General features: G+C 45.4%; 1 protein-coding gene across 4 annotated transcripts in view; it reads right to left on the bottom strand.

The window, feature by feature from the left end:
• Positions 1–19,859, bottom strand: part of FBXL19 (F-box and leucine rich repeat protein 19) — a 287,065-nt gene that overhangs the window by 218,131 nt on the left and 49,075 nt on the right. For all 4 annotated transcript variants that reach the window (XM_078652466.1, XM_078652468.1, XM_078652465.1 and 1 more), the window contains 4 exons: positions 10,947–11,148; positions 10,210–10,353; positions 9,050–9,136; positions 6,431–6,601 (listed from right to left, as the gene is read on the bottom strand). In XM_078652466.1, the coding sequence (XP_078508592.1) occupies positions 6,431–6,601; positions 9,050–9,136; positions 10,210–10,353; positions 10,947–11,117 (573 nt within the window). In that variant the 5' untranslated portion in view covers positions 11,118–11,148. The remainder of the gene's footprint in view (positions 1–6,430; positions 6,602–9,049; positions 9,137–10,209; positions 10,354–10,946; positions 11,149–19,859) is intronic.

Below are 19,859 nucleotides of genomic sequence, written 5' to 3'. Positions count from 1 at the left end.
ACCCCGGACCCTCCTGGTCCACACAAGAAGCCATCTTTGTTCCACCGCGTGGCTTGCATTAGCCAAGGCCTGTTGTCCAGATCGACGATCCGACACCGCCAACAGCAGCAGACTACGTGGGACAGCTCGTGCCTCCAGCCTGGTCGTGAAGAACAGCTCCTGGTCCGCGCAGCTGCAGAGAGAAGCGACCCTTCCTTCACCTGAACGCGGCGACAGCATCTGGTTCCCTCCTGGTTCCAGCACCGTCACTGGCTAGTGACCAAGACTCTGTCCCCTTCCTTTTCAGGACTTCCATCTTCCAGTTCCATCCTTGGAACCACCGGACTCCTCCATCTGGCTGCCTGCCAGCAACTTCTTGTTTCAGGCATCAACGGGATCAACGCAGCAAACCCGACGCAACTTCAGCCCTATGCACCCGCAGCCTGTGGGTTAGGTAACTAAAGCTTCTAGGTGCTGAAGTCTGAGTCCACTATCCTAGTGTCCAGGTCCACTGTTGTTTTCCCTCCATCCAGCCGGGTTCGTCCGGAATCCGTAACTTTGTAAACTGTTGCATCCATAGACGTTGGTACGCATCCCGCGTGAGAGTTCCCACTCTGCACATGAGTCCCGTGGGCCTCCTGCTCCTTACCTACCTAGTTTGTAGCGTAGTCCCACCGATCCACCAGCCTCTGGATCTCCTTACAGTATTTTCTTTCCTCGCATTCCATTGTTTTGAGTATATGGTTTGTCGTGCCCCTAAGGCACTTGTGTAAATATTGTGCGAACTCGTATTTCCTTTTTAGTATTGTCATGTGCTTAGCCCTCTGATCTCATAAAGAGTTCAGAGGCGTTGTTATTAATAAATAGACTGTTTATTTTCATAACAACCTGTGTGGTGTCCTTTCATTTGGTATTCAAGGGGTTATACTATGGTAAAACAGCTGGCTTCACATGCCAAAAGAGATTAGCCTAAAAGATTGCTTTTGTCCACGCTACTAGGATAGCTGGTCTATACGGTTGACTTTATAACCAATCACCATAAGGGTTGTTTGGACTGATACAAGGTGATCACTAGAACTAGTGAGCAACATATATCAGGCCAACTTCTCACAAACAACAGCTGCCTGTATCTGAACAGAAGGCGCAGATGGCCCCAGCAGTGAAGTAGACAAAGGAGTCGCTGTAGTGGCAGGCTCCCTAGGCTGAGGAGATCCATGGTGAAACGGCAGAAAATGTTAATTATAATCCTCCAACATGTATTGGAGATTAGAAATGAGGGAGAGCGGTATTTGTGCTGTGGGAACCTGTGTAGAAAGTTCCTCGTCATGAAAGTGATGATCCTCCTGATCGTCCTCATAATCCTGACACTTGATGACTAGCTCCGAAGTACTTCGAGCTGCCCGGAATCTATCATCTTCCTCCTCATCAGAACCAGAGTCATGCTCCGAACCCGTGGCAAAAAGAGGTGAAGGAGGCTGAGGATGTTGTGGAAGCGGAAGCTGATCCACAGAAGCATGACGACGCTGAAACAGAGGGTCAACAGCAGGTGTCACGGAGCTGGATGTTGAAATTGGCACCAGAGGTAGTGATGCGAAAGTAGACGTCAACGGTAACTCAGTCGACGGGACAACCACCGTCGACGGGACCGCCGTCGACGAAGCCGTTGTCGACGGAGCAGTCGACGAAGCCGTTGTCGACGGAGCAGTCGACGAAGCCGTTGTCGACGGAGCAGTCGACGAAGCCGTTGTCGACGGAGCAGTCGACGAAGCCGTTGTCGACGAAGCCGTCGTCGACGAAGCCGTTGTCGACGAAGCCGTTGTCGACGAAGCCGTTGTCGACGAAGCCGTTGTCGACGGAGCAGTCGACGAAGCCGTTGTCGACGGAGCAGTCGACGAAGCCGTTGTCGACGGAGCAGTCGACGAAGCCGTTGTCGACGGAGCAGTCGACGAAGCCGTTGTCGACGGAGCAGTCGACGAAGCCGTTGTCGACGGAGCAGTCGACGAAGCCGTTGTCGACGGAGCAGTCGACGAAGCCGTTGTCGACGGAGCAGTCGACGGAGCAGTCGACGAAGCCGTCGTCGACGGAGCAGTCGACGAAGCCGTCGTCGACGGAGCAGTCGACGAAGCCGTCGTCGACGGAGCAGTCGACGAAGCCGTCGTCGACGGAGCAGTCGACGAAGCCGTTGTCGACGGAGCAGTCGACGGAGCCGTTGTCGACGGAGCAGTCGACGGAGCCGTTGTCGACGGAGCAGTCGACGGAGCCGTTGTCGACGGAGCAGTCGACGAAGCCGTTGTCGACGGAGCAGTCGACGAAGCCGTTGTCGACGGAGCAGTCGACGAAGCCGTTGTCGACGGAGCAGTCGACGAAGCCGTTGTCGACGGAGCAGTCGACGAAGCCGTTGTCGACGGAGCAGTCGACGAAGCCGTTGTCGACGGAGCAGTCGACAAAGCCGTTGTCGACGGAGCAGTCGACAAAGCCGTTGTCGACGGAGCAGTCGACAAAGCCGTTGTCGACGGAGCAGTCGACAAAGCCGTTGTCGACGGAGCAGTCGACAAAGCCGTTGTCGACGGAGCAGTCGACAAAGCCGTTGTCGACGGAGCAGTCGACGAAGCCGTTGTCGACGGAGCAGTCGACGAAGCCGTTGTCGACGGAGCAGTCGACAAAGCCGTTGTCGACGGAGCAGTCGTCGACTGAGTTCTCGCCGACGAAGAGGCTTTCTTCACAGAAGACGTAGACGAAGATTTGGTTGTCGACGAGACTCCCTTTTTTGATGTCGACGATGAAATAGGAATCGTCGACTAGACCGATTTGAGCCTCACACACACACACCACTGTCGACGCTGAAGACATCGACGCATCCGCCATCGACGACCTGCTGGCAGAAGTAGTCGTCACAGTCTTTTTTGATGTCGACGATGAAATAGGAATCGTCGACTAGACTGATTTGAGCCTCACACACACACCACTGTCGACGCTGAAGACGTCGACGCATCCGCCATCGACGACCTGCTGGCAGAAGTAGTCGTCACAGTCGTCGAAGAGCCAGAAACGGCAGATCTCGTCATCGGACAGATCGTCGATGATTTAGCACATTTTTTGGCGGAAACTTTCATTGAAGGAGCCGTGGAAGCCTGCAAGTCAGATCTCGGGGGCGTAGGCGTAGCAGGAAGAGGTGGAGACACAGCAGGAGCCTCCTGAAGCTCAAGCTTGCTCTTTTTTAGGAAAGAAGAGGGCAAGTCCTGCACACTGCTACGCTTGGAAGTGGCTCTAGACAACCCAGATGCAAGGCTATCTGCATCAGAAAGAGGTGAATCTTTACCCTTCAACCTCTGTAACCCAGAAGGAGACGCCCTTCCCTGTCCTTAAGTGTCTTGGTTGAAAAAATCCTGCAAAATTTTACACTTGCCTACCTCATGTTCCAGATAGAGGCAGTAAATACACTTCTCATTTGTGAGGGTCCTCTGTGAAGAGCTGCAACTTCCCACAAGAAGCACATGGACGAAAAAGAGATTTCTTTACTTGAAGACATCCTAAAAGCTGCAGAAATTCAAAAAGAAGCTGAAAACTGAGCAGAGCTCAGGGAGACTCCTTTCACACGACGTGCGGTAGAAAATCTGAGGGCCTGAGCCTCTGAGGAGAAGGTTCTAGAGGGTGCTTGCGCCCGATTGGTTGTAGTTTGGACTAGCATAACGACATGGATATGCTATTTAAGTGCCTTTTTCTTCTAATGGAATTCTATGTGTTAATGCTAACCTTGGTACTTATGAGTATTTATGGTTTTAGGATGAATGTAATTATGTTCTTATGTACATATATGATTAGTTTTATTGCTATTTTATTTACCGTGGGGCTCCCACTTCGACGACAGGGAATATTCAAGCATGTAAATCTATGAAAGACACCCCAATACTGGAGAACTACACACTCTCAAGGGGGGGTAATGGGAGAGGAATGCTGGGTCTCCCGCGGTGGGATGATGGGGACGGGCAATTAAGCGGTGCACCAGAGCTGTGGTGCAAAGTTCATCCCGGGCCCCCAGAAGACCGACGGTGAGAGCCTCATTAAAGGGAGGTAATGGCTGTGCAGATCCAGCCCCTGAGTAAAGCAACTATTATCATAATATTGGTCTTGACCTTGACGGCCAGCAGTTGTAGCACAAGGACCTCCACTGCCCTACCCATCACAGTTACAAAAGATACCAGAGTCTAGGGAGGTATCCAGATCACTGGCATGACCCAGCTCCTCCGTCCTGTTGTCTTCTTTGGTCAGGGTCCACTTCAAAGGGTCCATACTCCTCTTCTTGACCCCCCCCTTCCCTTTCAGTGGGACGAGTCTAAGGGTGGCACGTACAGAGGTTTTCATGATCTGGGCAGCCGCAGAGTCGAATTCAAGCAGCTTCAGGAAAGTGCTGTCTTGGAGTTGGAAATGGCAATAGGCTTGTGGTCCAGTGGCATAGGGAAGGCCAGGGTGGGTGGAGGTATACCTGGTGGCATTGAACTAGCTCTTGTGCTGACCCGAAGGTTCCGACTGGTGTCAGGGGCAAACCTGCTGGCAGTAACCCAGAAGGAGCACCTCTCGGCTCTTTGGGGCTCGAAGACACACCAGAGGGAGTCGGTGGCCCAAAGATGGCATTGTAAAATTATTTTAATTGGGCAGGGGTCGCTCTGGGGAACTAGAGGAAGTGTGGAGCAGGGCCGGGCTGTGGTTCTGTAGGTAGATTGCAGGAGTATGGCGTCGGGGCACTTCGTTTGGATGGGGAAGCCCAAGAACACTTTGAATTCTTCTTGTACTTACCCTCACTTCGAGGAAGACATTTTGGAGTAGGGAGACAACTGCCCTTGGGAACGACTCCAGGAGCGACCCCAAGATCTCCCTCCGGAATGGGAACAATGCAGAGCCTTCTTCAGCAGCACCACCAGGAGCTTCATTGTCCACTCGCAGATCACATTGGAATGCTTCAACTTGCATTCGGCTCAGGACTTAGTATCATGGCCCGATCCCAAGCACCAGACACAGACCAAACAGGGATCAAACACAGACATCTGCCTAACATTACCGACAATGTTTAAAACCTGAAGGTTATTGTTAGGGGACATATCCCTAGTATGTACACTGGGCCAAAATACTCACAAAGGATTGACAAAAAGTTGCAAAAAGTAGTTAAAAAATGCCCGAGGTAGCTCTTCGGATCAACAGTGTTGGCGGGGAAAGAAAGGAACGGATATCAGCGCACTACCCTGGTGCCTATAGAGGCACTGTGCACGTCACTTCTGAAGCCGCCGCTGAGCCAATCAACGCCAAATAGCAGCACACAGAGGTAATGCTCAAGATTTCCAGATCCAGTCTGACACTACTACATTGAGAATTCTGCAGTTAGAGGGCATCAATCAGGACACAAAATAAAGCAAGTACTCAATGGAGTTAGCAATACTATGGCATAGGGAACTGACTGACCTGCACAATTCAAAGGCTTGATACCATAAACTAATACTCCACTACATGTAAGAAGTATAAGTAGCAAGTCATCTGTTCGGAGAACAAAACATGAGAAATAAGAATCCAACAAATATGGTCAGACAGAGAAATATGGTGAGACAGACAATACAGGTTAGAGAAAAGAGGGAAATGTGAGATGATAGGGTGCAGACCTGATTACATTAATTATAGGCCATGCAGTTACTGGTCTCTAATATAGCAATGTGTTGAGAAGAATTGGAAAAGCCAACATTGGTGTGCCAGGTCACAATGCAACTGAAGACTGACTAGTAAGTGATTGAGCATGAGGAAGCAGGGTGGCGAAACTGGATATCATTAGTACATCTCTGTAGCACACCGTGTTCAAAATTAGGCATGAAGCACAGTATCTGTTCTAAAATAAATATTTAATCTATCTTTCAACCACCTATTTGCATCTAAACCCAAATGCTGTACAATATTTTTGTGTGCCCCTATTCCTGCAGCTTTCTGACCAAGTGGATGAAAAATATCGAAAATTTCCAAGGGGTGACAATACATGATTGCTATGCTATGCAGCACCTTATATAAAATAAGCGTTTTAGAAGATTATACAACAGAACTCCTCAAGAACGCCCGTTTAGGACCAGACAGCAGAATTATGGGTGCCAAGTCACTCTTTCAGTAATGGCAATTGACCGACTGAGACCCACACAGAGACACACCCACTTGGACTCATAACCGGTCATCATCAATTAATCTGATGCCATTCAACAGTGCCCTCTCTAAATCAGTACTTTCCAAGTTTCCTATACAATCTGCATACACTTTGCAAAAAACACATTTGTATTACTTATATGCTTTCTCACTTGACACTGTTCCCTATTTTTCACAAAAAGTTATATTTTTTGACCTCTTTGAAGAATGATCACCATAGCATCCTGTGAGCTTGGTATGAGAGCCCTCATAACTGCCTATAACAGAAATCAATACAGACCTTCTTCTTGGGTCCAGTGTCTGCTGGTGGCTCCTTCTCTTTCTTACGCTTGTGCCCCTGAGAGTCGTCCATGCTTTTCTTTTTGTTCTGTACAGGCTCATCTGTCAGCTTCCACCGAACAGTTTCCTCTCCATTGTCAGTACGGCGCTTACCAGAGGCATCTGTGATATCCTAGAACCAAAATTGAGAGGGCCAAAAGTACTTTAAAGCATCAGGCAACAAAACTGAATTTTCAAAGACCAGGACCGATCATTTTTAATAATATTTAAGGATTTTACAGGGAAAAAAAACAATCTTAGATGATATGCACAATGAACTCAAAAGGTTAGGAATTTTGAGTATTTAAATGTTCACGTTGAATGCAAATGAACGACCAGCAAGGCTTAAACCAAAAGAAAAGCTAGTTGCCTTTAAAAAAAATAATTCCAAGGTTGAGCATTGTGTTTTGTTAATTGGTACTGGAAGGGTCTTTGTTGCTGAAGAGGATACTAACCATTGACACAAGTGACTTAAATTCAACTGGTGACAATTGAACTTGAACTCCCTTTTTCAGATGGCCATCTTAATTCCCCTGTGACATTCAGAAACAAATGCACTTATATACTATTGATTGCTTATGTATCTTGATATGAAATTCTGTATAGTAGACCCCAGTCCAACACCAACACAAAATTACATAGCATAAGTCTACGAGATTAAATCGTTGAATAAACCTACATTGGAGTTGCGAGATTGTACATGAATGAAAGGGATTGTCGACTTGGTTTTCTGACAAATATTGGGCAAATTTGTCAGTTAAAATTAAATTGTTACTTACCGGCACCCGCAGGGTCCTGCATGCGCCTCACCTCAGGTGGTCCAGTGGTAAAGCCTTGCTCTTCTGTCACGCTGGTAGGTCGGCATGCTGTGCCCGTTATTGCCTTTTTGTCGGTCTTTTTATTGTTATGCCTTGTGTATGTAATTTTCCGTGATTGTCTATTTTTGCCCATTTTGCTCCTTGTTGTGTTGTGCCCTTTGTCCTCTGTGCCACTTTTCGCCACCCTTTTCACATCGCTGTTGGTTTAGTGGAGTTTTTGGTCCGAAGGTGTAACATTTCTGTGCCGAGTAAAGTTTTGGTTTCGGTGCCGGTGCTCGGAGCCAAAGCATTATGTCCCTTGTCTTTTGGTACTGAAGTTATTGTTTGATGTGTCGGTGTGGAATCAGATTTCAGGGAGGGGGGAGACCCCTGCTGTAGGCCGAAATTTCAGTGTTGAGCTTGAGGGTGGGGCTTTTGAGTCTATATGTCGGAGCGCACCATGGCTTTTATGCAGTGGCGGACCGGGAGCAGTTTTTTTGGACAGAGACGATTTTTGGTGCTTCGAATCGTGGGCAGTTGTACTCACAATCTGAAGTTTGTGGGCAGACTCCAGGATCGCTGGATCATGTTCAGTTTGACTCTGAATCCTCGATTCTTCCTGGGCTGATGCTGCTTCCTCTTCTTACTCATCTTGTCGACCAAAGAGGTCATGTGTGGGGTCTGCTTGTCTGTAGTGCATTTCTTGGTGACACACACATCGGTCCCGAAGGGTCTTTTTAGATCGGATAGACCTACAGGCCTCACACGTGTCTTCCCGATGGTCTGAAGAGAGGCATAGATTGCAGACTGAATGTTGGTGGGTGCGAGGGTATTTGGAATGGCAATTCGAACAGAAACTAAACAGAGTGTGTTTCATTAGCAGCTCATTTTCAGATAAGTTCTGTCGAAGTTGAATGGGCCCAGCCGGGCATAGCTCGTAAGCCTTTGAGCAGAGTAGAAGAACCAGACGGTCAAAAAGTTATTTTGCTCGGAAAGCAACTATGCTATCGCGAAAATACGGTCAAGTAAGGGGGTGGGGGCTGGGAATCTACTGGCGAACCAAAGGGAGCCCGAAAGGATCTCGAACCGGAGCGCCAGAGAGTACATCTGAACCCATCGGCAGAAAGAAACAATCAATCAAACAATGGAGTTGATGCCCATGCGCAGTATCACCAAATGGAGGAGTCACACAGCCTTGTTGCTCGAAAAAACTTTTTCGAACAAAAACAACTTTCAATCATCCGAGCCCGGCACTTGATAGCGCACTTCTGCAAATCATGTGCATCTACAGCCACACACCCCGAACTAAAAACTTATTACAATTTGTACAGTCTGTAGGAAAGGTTCTCTCAACCCTACCTGGTAAAGCCCAGCTTTTGGAATATCAAATTAAAACAAAACAATGAACTAGAGTCGAGAGAACACCATTCTAGATACAAAATTTCAAAGAGAAGCAGTTGTAAGAGAATTAGATTCTTATTAGCCCTGGACATCACAGGACCCTTGCATAGCAAATGATCTTCTTCAATATTACAAGTTCGAAAATCAGATGGGGCTCAGATACTCGGCACTGATTTCCATCAAGTTAATAATGTCTCAGATTCTAAGGGCTGTCCATTGTCAAGAGTTGAGGAATTAGTAGAAAAACTAAAAGGGAATCAGCAGCATACATTTAACAAAAGATTGAATCCACTGAACAGAAACAAAATAGATGCATAGCAGATAAAAGCATAATATACATATGAACCTCTGACATTTTAGTAGGACTTCGGGTTCCACCTTACCTTGCCTGTCTTGCCCTCCTGTTTGCACTTGGGGCAGTCCCAACAGTTTGGGATTTCCTCATTGATGATTCCGTCAGCCCTCCCCATCTGAGGAGAAATAAAAGGTAAATAAGGGCATGCAAATTGCAGACGTGCGGCACATATCTTAATTTAAATCTCCATCACATCCGGTCTATCTCTGCCACATGGTACAGGAAATATGTATGCAAACTTAAGACGGAATTATATGTCTGTAAAGAGGGAGCAAGCCCACTATACTTATGAACCGTCAAGGGAGAAAAGAACACATACTGTTAAAAGAGCCCTCTTTTCCAAATGGCTCCATGGGCTTCTGCAATAAACAGGAACCGTTCTCCCTTTTTCAGGATTAAATCAGATTGCCACTGACCAGTGACCCCAGACATGATCACAACTTTAAAAGTTTAACTCATCTTTCTGTACACCTTTAAAAAAAAAATGTAAACCTAAAGCAGTTGCATGAGGGAGAGATTGAATGACCAAGGTTGAATGGTACTTTAGGGTGAGGGTTCCCTTTTTACATAAAAACAGAGAATTTGTCTTCTCAATTTCAGTAAATGCCTCCCTACATTTTATAGACTCTTCGTTCAGTCTGGAGGTTAGTAAAAACCACAATAGGCACATTGTGATCAAGACAAATAGAGGAATGAGTATGAAGAAAAGAATGAAGGAGCGCTATGCTATGGATGAAATCCATTCATTTGTAACATATGTATAACCTAATAAAGAAAACAATTTAGATGTTGCAATATGCACTTATCTTTTTAAAAAAAAAAACTTTCTACACAAATCTCTGCACTTTTCACCAGCAAATGTAAACATACTGTAACATGCGACAGGAAAATGAAAAACAGTACAAACATTACTCCTGTCTGCACACCAGACAGGCCAAATATGTCAAAAATGACCCAGAAAAAAAAACCTCATCTTCAGTCTGAAATTGATGAATGCCAATGCCAAAATGCAGATGTTAACTGGTGATCACATAACAGTGAAAGAGGGATGCTGATCGACACCAGGCGACCGCTCAACAGCACATATGGGGCACCAGGAGCAGAATCCATACACTGAGCCACCAATGGGGTATGCTGATAAACCAAAATGGGCAACACTTCCATTACCGAGACATAACACCAGCTTACCTTGATGCAGTGTGGATGTACAATTTCATTGCAGATGGTGCACTCCATGAGAGACATGGTGAATTTCTCCTCTTCCGATTCAACAGTGTCCTCCTTCCCAGCATCCCCACACACGTGACACACAGCCGTGTGTGGGAGCACTGGCTGCCATATGCACAAGAATAAGAGAGAAAAGAGGTGTTTGAGGGAAAAAAAGTTATTTAGGGTTAGGGAAAAAAACAAATACATGAAAGACACAATACTAACACAATTATCACAGTAGAGCACCCTAGCGTTTGATTTAGAAAGCGGTCCAAAGCATTTCTATCCTATAGGGCTCTCAATCACATTCTCCACATGCTTCAGGGAGATCCAGAGGTCCCTTCCAGTTAAAGAAAGCCAACTATCAATGTAGTTGCACATTATAAGCAGTGAATCAGGCCTTAGGACTAAGACTTGACTGACTGCCTTCCAAAAGGATGCCCTTATTTGGACAGAGTGGTGGTTTCATCTGAACCAAACCTTTAAGCACCACACTCCATTAGAAAAACAAGCGCTTGGACAGTGTTTGTCATATGAATTTCCAAATGTGCCAAACATGTAGGCTTGATGAGATTCCCTCTAGGGCCTGTTTGAGTTCTTGAAGGAAGCACCATGTGACATTGCTAAGCGCTAGCAGATAGGTCACAACCTAATGCCCACAGACTTTCATCCACAACAAAACATCCCCCTCAATACAAGCACACAAAAATACTCACTGCAGTGCACTGCCTCATCATGCAGGATTGTTTCATGCGGCCCGGCCCACCAAATTTCTTCATGTCTTTGCAGAAGTGGCACTCTCCGCACTCTGTCCTTATGCAGGCGAAGCACTTCCGGCAGCGGGTCCGTCGCCGGCGAGCTCCTCCCACGCCTTTACTGGACGACATTGGCTGCAGTCTGCTTCAGCTACACAAGAGGCTGGAAGACAAAAGGATGCCATCATGATCTTCTGGACCACTCATCCCTTAACACACTTTGGGACAAGTGCTACTAACAGATTAAACTTCAGCAATCAAGAAAACACAGTGACAGCTTCTAATACACAAACACACAGCGTACGATCATCTGATCACTTTAACGCTTCCTATCTCCCATTAAGCTTGAAAGAGGAAAGCAGTATATCCTCTCCAACATAGCTAAAGAGGAAAGCAGTATATCCTCTCCAACATACCTAATGAAAATATGAAAAAAATACTTCTCCCCTTGTCTACACCTAAGAAACTGGCCCATCTGGTTATCCCTCCCCATCTGTAATCGACTGCAAACATTGAGAGATGAAGATAAGGATGTAAATGTTAGAAGAATTTGGAACCCTCTCACTAATGGTGCCATGCTTTATCAAACGATCCGCACTTCTGAGTGCAAAACCCCATTGACCTGGTTGGATGTACAGTCACATACGCATAGAGCTGTGTACTCATGAAGAAGTCACAGAACAGTCTTAATTGTATCAGTATCTGGGTGCCATTTCAGATTGCATGGTTGGAAGGATGCTGGTTGTGGTAGGATCACACAGGAAATGTTGGCTGTAGTATGCGTCAGGTTCAGGGGCATGTTTATAACAAGGCACAGAGATAAAAATGGTGGCGGATAGGAGCCCCTGTGCTGCAAGTGAGCAGAGACACCGCTCCAAGTGGGGGAGAGGCGGAAAATATCTGGAAAGGTAGGTGGACAAGGCGCAAACGGTAGGTCATGCAGCATTGAAACCATGCTGCCTACTCTCCCTGTGCTGCTGCATCACTCTTGCTCCTTTATTTTTCTTACTTTTTCACCGTTTTCGGCGTGTCTTCTCCTTGCTTTTCTCTCATTATCACTGCTTTCTCCTAGCTTTCCCGCCGTTTTGAGTACCTTCTCCTTGCTTTTCCCTCCTCCTTGGTTTCACTGCTTTCGCCTTGCTTTTTCCCAGTTTTTTTGAAAACTTTCTCCTTGTTTTTCCCTCATTTTCACTGCTTTCGACTTGCTTTCTCCACCCATTTTATGAGAGCTTTCTCCTTGCTTCCCCCCTCGTTTTTTAGTGCCTTCTTCTTGCTTTTTCCTCGTTTTCACTGCTTTCTCTTTGCTTCTACCCCGTTTTTTAGTGCTTTCTTGCTTTTCCCTTGTTTGCACTCCTTTCTCCTTGCTTTTTTCTGTTTTGAGGGCCTTATCCTTGCTTTTCCCCTAGTTTTCACTGCTATTACTGCATTTCTCATCGTTGCCGCACTCGCCTGCCACACGTTTTTTCTCCGCTTCACGGCTAGCCCGCCCACTGCCTCCCGGCACCCATCCCAAGACATTTACCATTACTTTTTCTCTCGGTTTTTGAGTGCCTTCCCTTTACTTTTCCCTCGTTTCACTGCTTACTCCATGTTTTTCACTCATTGCCGCTTCAGTCTGTTCTTTCCCACCTAGCCCCGCCCAGCGCCCCTCCCTCCACCCAAGACCTACTTAATGGAGGCCGCAGTCCCAGCCCCCCCATGCTGCTGCATCACTCTTGCACCGGTCATCTCCTTGCTCCATTCCCGTTTGAGTACCTACTCCTTTGCTTTTACCTCATTTTCACTTCCTTCTCCTTGCTTTTTCCTCTGGTCTTTTTTTGTGTGTCTTCTCCTTTTCCCTCGTTTACACTGCTTTCTCCTTGCTTCCCTATCAAGATCTGGCTGTTTGAATGATAATCTATAATTGACCCAGCAAGAGCTAAATCAGCTAGACTGATGGAATTATCCTATTTCTATTTTAATTCCTTTGGCACCTCCAGACCACTGCACTATATTGTGTACCTGCCTACGATAATCAAAAGAGGAAACTACTGCACAGTTACAGAAACATCAGGAATCACACCAGTGGAGCAGACTCTGAAAAAGAATAGCTGCTGCACCACAAGGAGAGAATGGAAAAAGTTCTGCATCTGACAGATAGTTTTCATGTCTCACTTTGAGGTATTTTACCTCATCTCTTGCTTTAACCATCATGAAATTGCGAATAAATGGTACAGCGGAGACAGCAAGAGCTGTACCTACAGAATACTCCAATCAGCTTAGCTGTTCTTAGTGATGGCAGATCTTCACTTTCTCACAAAGTAAGTTTTAAGTCTGGCTTGACAGCACAGTTATAGCTCATTTAGACGATACCAATTAATTAACAAGCACTTGCAAAGCAATAGGTCTCGCATTAGGAAAATTTGAGCTACTGGTCTTGTAAATGACAATTTTTTTATTTATGTGTTGGGTTTTGAAAATAGCGAAATTAATAGCTTTGGCATTTACAATGCCAATACGCTTAAATTTTGAAAATGTGACACCTATAGTATTTGTAATACAACAGGTTTTGTATTTATGTGACAGATGTATTGATATTAAAAAAAATAAAAACCATTGTTATTTGTAATAATTAATACTTAAATAAAAGTTATTGTAATGTATAATGGCAATAGCTTAAGCTTTTGTACTTAACTTTTGTGAAGATTATGATAGATAGAGTGAGGGCGATAAGAGTGGGGGTGTAGAGAGAGAGGGGTGTAGAGAGAATAAAAAAATGCAACATGCAATGGCAGTCCAACTCTAATAAATTACAATTTGTGACAAAGTAGATTTAAAGCTACATTTTGTAAACAGTACGTCTGAATAGTTGTACAATATTAGGCAAAACTGATGTAGTACTATCTTAGAACGTGGCTGCCGGGTGTTATAAATGGTGTATTCTACTGTTCTGTCTTTTTTCGCGCTCATATTTGAAATACATGTGAAATGCATCTGCAGCTTCATCTTGAAAAGTGTTTTTTGTGCACATAAACTGCTTTTAAAGCGGAAATAAAGCGTGCAGCTGCAGTATTAAAAATGCCTTTTAATGTCTGCGCATTTCCGTTATTTGCTGCGTTAAATAAAGGGTCAGGGTGCATGTAATCCTCAAAATAAAATAGTTTGTAAAGGTAGGAGAGGAGTGGTCGGGGTCTGTTTCTGAAGCTAGGATGGAAGGGTGCGGTGTCTGTTGCTGGCTACATGGCAGAGTGGGATGCGAGTTGGGTGGGGGGGCCATTTTGCCAGCATTATTATTTGCATAGCTGAGAGGTGTGCGACACATGGCGTGTATATCACGAGAGCATAAAAGGCTGGGGAAGAATAGAATAAACTGAGCCGTGAGAGCAAACACCCTGTGGTTCCTATGATGTTCTTTCTGCACCTTTGTAAAGAATACATTTGTTACCGTAAATAAAAAATATTGTTATAAGGGTCTAGCTTTAACTCAAATGTTGGCTGGTTGAATAAGCAAAAACGCAGGGTTTTGTATCAATATGGGCTTTATGCAAAGCAGTATAAATTCTGTGCAACCGGTATTTAAAAGCCAAGTTTTGGCTTGTAAATGTTGTATATTAAACCTGACATGGTTTTGCACGGGATCTATTATATAGTAAATTAGCATGTTGAATTGCATTGCGCAGCTAAGCGTCCCGTTCAACACCAGTTATAAACGAGGCTCGGGGACGGGCAGGAGGCTGAAGCTTTTCACAATAAAACATGGCCACTAGATGGCAGTGAGTATCCATCACATTAAACAAAGCAGCCTCTCGGAGCAGTGAAAAACAAGCTCTCAACATTGCGTGGGGGGTGGAAGGGGGGCGGAGCGGATTCCTTTGAAGTCCGATGGGGGGGGGGGAGCGGATCCTTTGAAGTCTGATGCCGAGGCTCACAAGCTGATAACCAATGGTGTGTGATGTGATGTGCACACGCCTGCCTCACATGAACTGTATCAAATCCGCAGTGGGTAGACTTTGTTAGCCTACTATAATCTCGCCTACCATCCCTATGGGATGGAACAGACGAGACCTAAAAAAACAATACATTTTGCTCGAACCAAGAGAATTTCAATCTACCCCATGGGTACTTGTAAACATTTTCCTAGGGGTCAAATAGTGTGTTCTGTGGAGTGTCCTAGGGTAACACGGATTACAGCAGGGTGGCGTTTTTTTAAGTAGATGGGGAGCGCATCATCTATATTGAGTCTGAATTGCCTAATGTGTAACCAGAAAACATGGGACCAATTCCAGCTTCTTCACTTGACCAAACTGTGATCCTAGGCAATTGTTTTATTTCACTTTCCCTCCTTTTTCTTCATCATTACAAATGAGGATCTCCAAATACGTGACTTTAGAATGGGCACTGTACAAAATCTTTTCCTGTGTTTGACTTCATAAACTAGAATGTTTTTCCTGTATAATAGCAACCCAAACCACTTAAAAGGTGCACAGGACAACTCAAATACTTCTTAATTCACTCTTGGCATTGCTGGTCTGGGTGAGAGAAGCATGAATGTTTCTAAATTCATGTATGAAAACTACCACTTTTCCCCAAAATACTTCTCAATGCACTGATATTATGTAATGTACTAAGGTGAAACTGTTCTCCAGGCTGATGAAATACACTTTGAATTTTAAACAGATGGTCGTATTTTTACAAGAATGCTGCAAGATTCCTTTAAAAAATGAAGGTGTTCCTAAAGTTAAATGATGCAGGACACCATAGTTACTTCATTCCATTAACTTCAATTAAGCTTCAAATAAATGTTTGCCCGTTTAACTTTTTTTGAATGCTGAGTCGAGTAAACAGTGAAGTACTGCGATTGACAGGGATGTAAAAGGTCAGGAGGGCCACATGCGGCCGTAGGGCCGTACTTTGAATATCACTGCTCTAACCTCATGCTTTTTGGGGCATCATTCCACCTCCTCCGATACCTTGCACTGCAATTCACCAAGGACTGTTTTACATCTCAAAAGTGCTCAGGATCATCACATTAAATTATTTATGTCACACAAGCTGTACACAGAAAACAATCCTTTTTCCAAAGTAGCAGGACTTGCGTTTGGCCTGCTGGAGTGTTAGAATTATACTGCTAGGATGGCGTCGCCGGGCACGTCAGATGGCAGACACCACTTAAATAAGCTCCAGTCACTGGGCGCCTAATATCCTAAGCCATCTTTGCCGACCCGTGGTAGGTAACAGCTCCACTAATTCCGCTTGGATGCCGGAGGGACCTTACCCATGGATGGGGGCAGCGAATGCACGACACCCACCCGCTCCTGCTGATGCCAATGAGCGCATCCTGAGAGACGCCCGATTGCAATGAGGCAGAGCTGCCGTGGCATCTTGAGGAAGGTGGAGTTAGCGGCTTGAGCCTTGCGCATACATGCCAACATTTCTACTTCGATAAGAGGGAGAAATATTCGCGGGCGGAAAGACCTGAATAACGCGTAACACAAAACGGGTCAGGCGTAACACAAAATAGATTGGAGGCAGTTGTGGCTGGTGGCATTTGAAAGTTGTGGGCTGTAAACATCTGTGGGAGTGCACTGCAGCGAGTGAGCACAGCTTGTGAGCCTGAATACCTTAAGGAGGGTTTGGGGGTTCACCCCTGAGAAAATTTTGAAAAAAGAGTGGGTAAATAGTGCATTTTCAAGCAAATTTGAGAAGCAAGAAGGTTGATAAAGCAATTGTGAAAGTGCAGTGTACATTAATAAAGGTATGTCAAAAAACAACATGTAGATAGAATTGTTTCTGAAGCTAGGCCCTGCCAGTGCCACGCACCTCTGACCACTATACACTCTGCGTGCCAGAAGGGCCTAGCGTCAGAAACATTTCTATTGTCAGGTTTTTGAAGCTAGGCCCAGTGCTGGTATTCAGTGTGTATGCTTCTCAGAGGTGCGTCACGCGTGGCAGGGCCTGTAGCTTCAGAGTGAGAAACATTTTCTGCACCAGTCTGCGTTCTCACTCTATAAACACTAACATTCTTTAAAGTGCAAAGTCACTCTGCACTTCAAAGAGTGTTAGTTTTTAGAGTGGGAACGCGACCCAGAGGTAATTCAGAACTGCTTTGGATGAAGGTGCACATTTGCTTTGTGTGACTGTCCTCCAATTGTTCCAATTGCCCCTGACGGTCACTGTTAACATTTACGTTTGGGCCATAGAGACTACGAATGTTGAAACTATAAACAATAGGCAATTTCGGAGTTTCAGAATAATACTATTGTAGTACTATGTCTCTAAAAACTAAGTGCTATTTGCCAAAATCCACACTGTAGATTTTTACCTCAATCTGCTGCATTTCTCGGAGGGCTCCTACCACTACAAGCAGAACTCAGGTACACGTAGACCTACTACTTTGTAGTATGTTTGAGAGTAGCCAGGGCGGGGGAGTGTCAGAAAAATAAACAATACCTACTAAAAAGTGGGAGAAAAGAAGAGAAAAGTACAAAAAGTAAGGGGGAATAAGGAGGGCATGAATTATGTATAACCACTCTTACAAAAGTGTAAGGCAGACCCAGTGCTCATAAGTTACACCCACAGTTATTCAAGCAGTACAACTGCCCAGACAGGCTCACATCTACTCCAGCCAAGCCTTGGTGTGAGCCACTCACGGGCACTGCAAGAGAATCACTCTGAAAACCAATGCAGGCAGGATATAACACTAATAGGAGAAAGGCAAACATTAATAAAGTAAATTTAAAAAAAAATCTAATTCACCTAGACATGGAAGAAAACCATCACCCTAAATGACAAACCTAAACTACCATAAATAAATGGAATAAATACACAGATGAAATTACAAACAACAAAATATAGCACATTTCAAATATGCTCACAAGTTGTGAAACCTGGGAATAACAAAATCACTGACATACAATTTTTACATGCATCTCCAAAATGACACGTCATATGACATGGGTCACTGTTCAGAGTATGCCAAGTCATGCACAGCATTACAATATACATGCACACAACCACTCAATGACACTCAATTAGCACAAACCTATTGAGAGCACATTAAAGCACGGTTTGCACCGTGCACTAATATACACATTGAATTGTACGGAGACCGCGGTTGTGTTCGCACACTGCACACGCTCTCCGTGGGATCCCTATCTACTTACCTTGGGTGGTTTCTTGGGTCCCAAGCAATTCTAAGTCCTCTTGACTGTGTGTCAACTCGAGTTGTGTTTCTTATACCACTTTCTTCATATTTATAATAAAGGGTAGGTGTAATAGACATGTGGCTCTGTGTCTTCTGTCATCAAAATTAGTGAATGTTCATAATCCCCCACAGAGAGACCCGACGAAGAAGGGTGCATATGGAATGGCTAGAGAATCACTAATGGATGCTGCTAAGCAGAAGGTGGAAGTTATCAAAATACCGATGAATCACTGATGCTATACAGGAAGACATTTTGGTCGAGCAGAGAAGCTGGGATTAATCTACAACTTTTCCATGTTCATGCTGTGCAATTCAGCTACCAGATGGGTACAATCTTTAACATCAAAGGTTAGTGCTTTGTCCTTAATTCTTGAAAGGGGAGATTGTGCAACAGGCAATCAGGATTTTATTTTTAGCAGCGCACAATAGATAGTGCTAGTGCAACAAAATCGGTCCCAAACTCCTATTTTTCATCCTGGACTCCTCCCTCTCGATGACCAGACAAGTCAACGCCGTCTCCTCATCCTGCTTTCACACCCTACGCATGCTCCGCAAGATCTTCCGATGGATCCCGACCGAAACCAGGAAAACGGTCACCCAGGCACTCGTCACCAGCCGACAGGACTACAGAAACACCCTCTATGCCGGAACCACAGCCAAGCTACAGAGAAGACTCCAACGCATCCAGAACGCCGCCGCCCGACTCATCCTGGACATCCCCTGTCGCTGCCACATCTCCGGCCACCTGAGGGACCTGCACTGGCTTCCCGTCAACAAGAGGATCACATTCAGGCTCCTCACCCACGCACACAAGTCTCTCCACGACCTGGGCCGCAAGTACCTCAACGACCGCCTGACCTTCTACACTCCCACCCGCCAGCTACGATCGACCAACCACGCCCTCGCCGCCGTTCCACGCATCTGAAGAGCCACCGCCGGAGGCGGATCCTTCTCCTACCTGGCGGCCAAGACTTGGAACTCCCTCCCCATCCACCTTCGACTGACCCAGGACCATCTCGCCTTCAGGAGACAACTCAAGACCTGGCTGTTCGAGCAGTAGCGGACCCTTTCCCCCAAGCGCCTAGAGACCCTTCCGGGTGAGTAGCGCACTATACAAATGGTATGATTGATTGATTGATTGATTTTTGGTTTGTGCTGTGTAAAACTGCCAGAAATAACATGTTGATATACGTCACAGACTATAATATCCCCCTCCAAGAATGAAGGACAAAGCAATGATCCCCGATTTTCCAGTTGATCACTGTGCAATTCAGCCAGCCAGTAGATGGGTACCTGCCTCTGATATTAAAGGATAATGGTTTCTTAGAGAGGAGAATCAGCAAATTAACAGGGAGAGCTGAGCCAGGAGTGTGGCTTGGCTTTTAGGGCACGTGCACGAGCTGAGCAGTGAGAATGTTTGCTATGTACATCATACAACAAATATCACGTAAAATATGACAAAATATATTCAAAATTCAAGAAAGTGAATGTCTCTAACATGTAGAAGCTTTAACATTAAACCGTCACAATACAGCACTGTACTAAGAAATACTTACAAGTGATAGTTATGAGGCACAAACCATTAGTGAACTAAGGCAAGTCATGTGTCATGTAAAACCTGTAAACTGCCCAGATTAACTGATATTCTGAACTCACATATTTGAAAATGCTTTAATAAGCGCTCTTGAAGA

The sequence above is a fragment of the Lissotriton helveticus genome, chromosome 7 (assembly GCF_964261635.1).
Source record: "Lissotriton helveticus chromosome 7, aLisHel1.1, whole genome shotgun sequence".
NCBI classification, from domain to species: Eukaryota; Metazoa; Chordata; class Amphibia; order Caudata; family Salamandridae; genus Lissotriton; species Lissotriton helveticus.
This window is presented reverse-complemented; position numbering and strand designations above follow the sequence as displayed.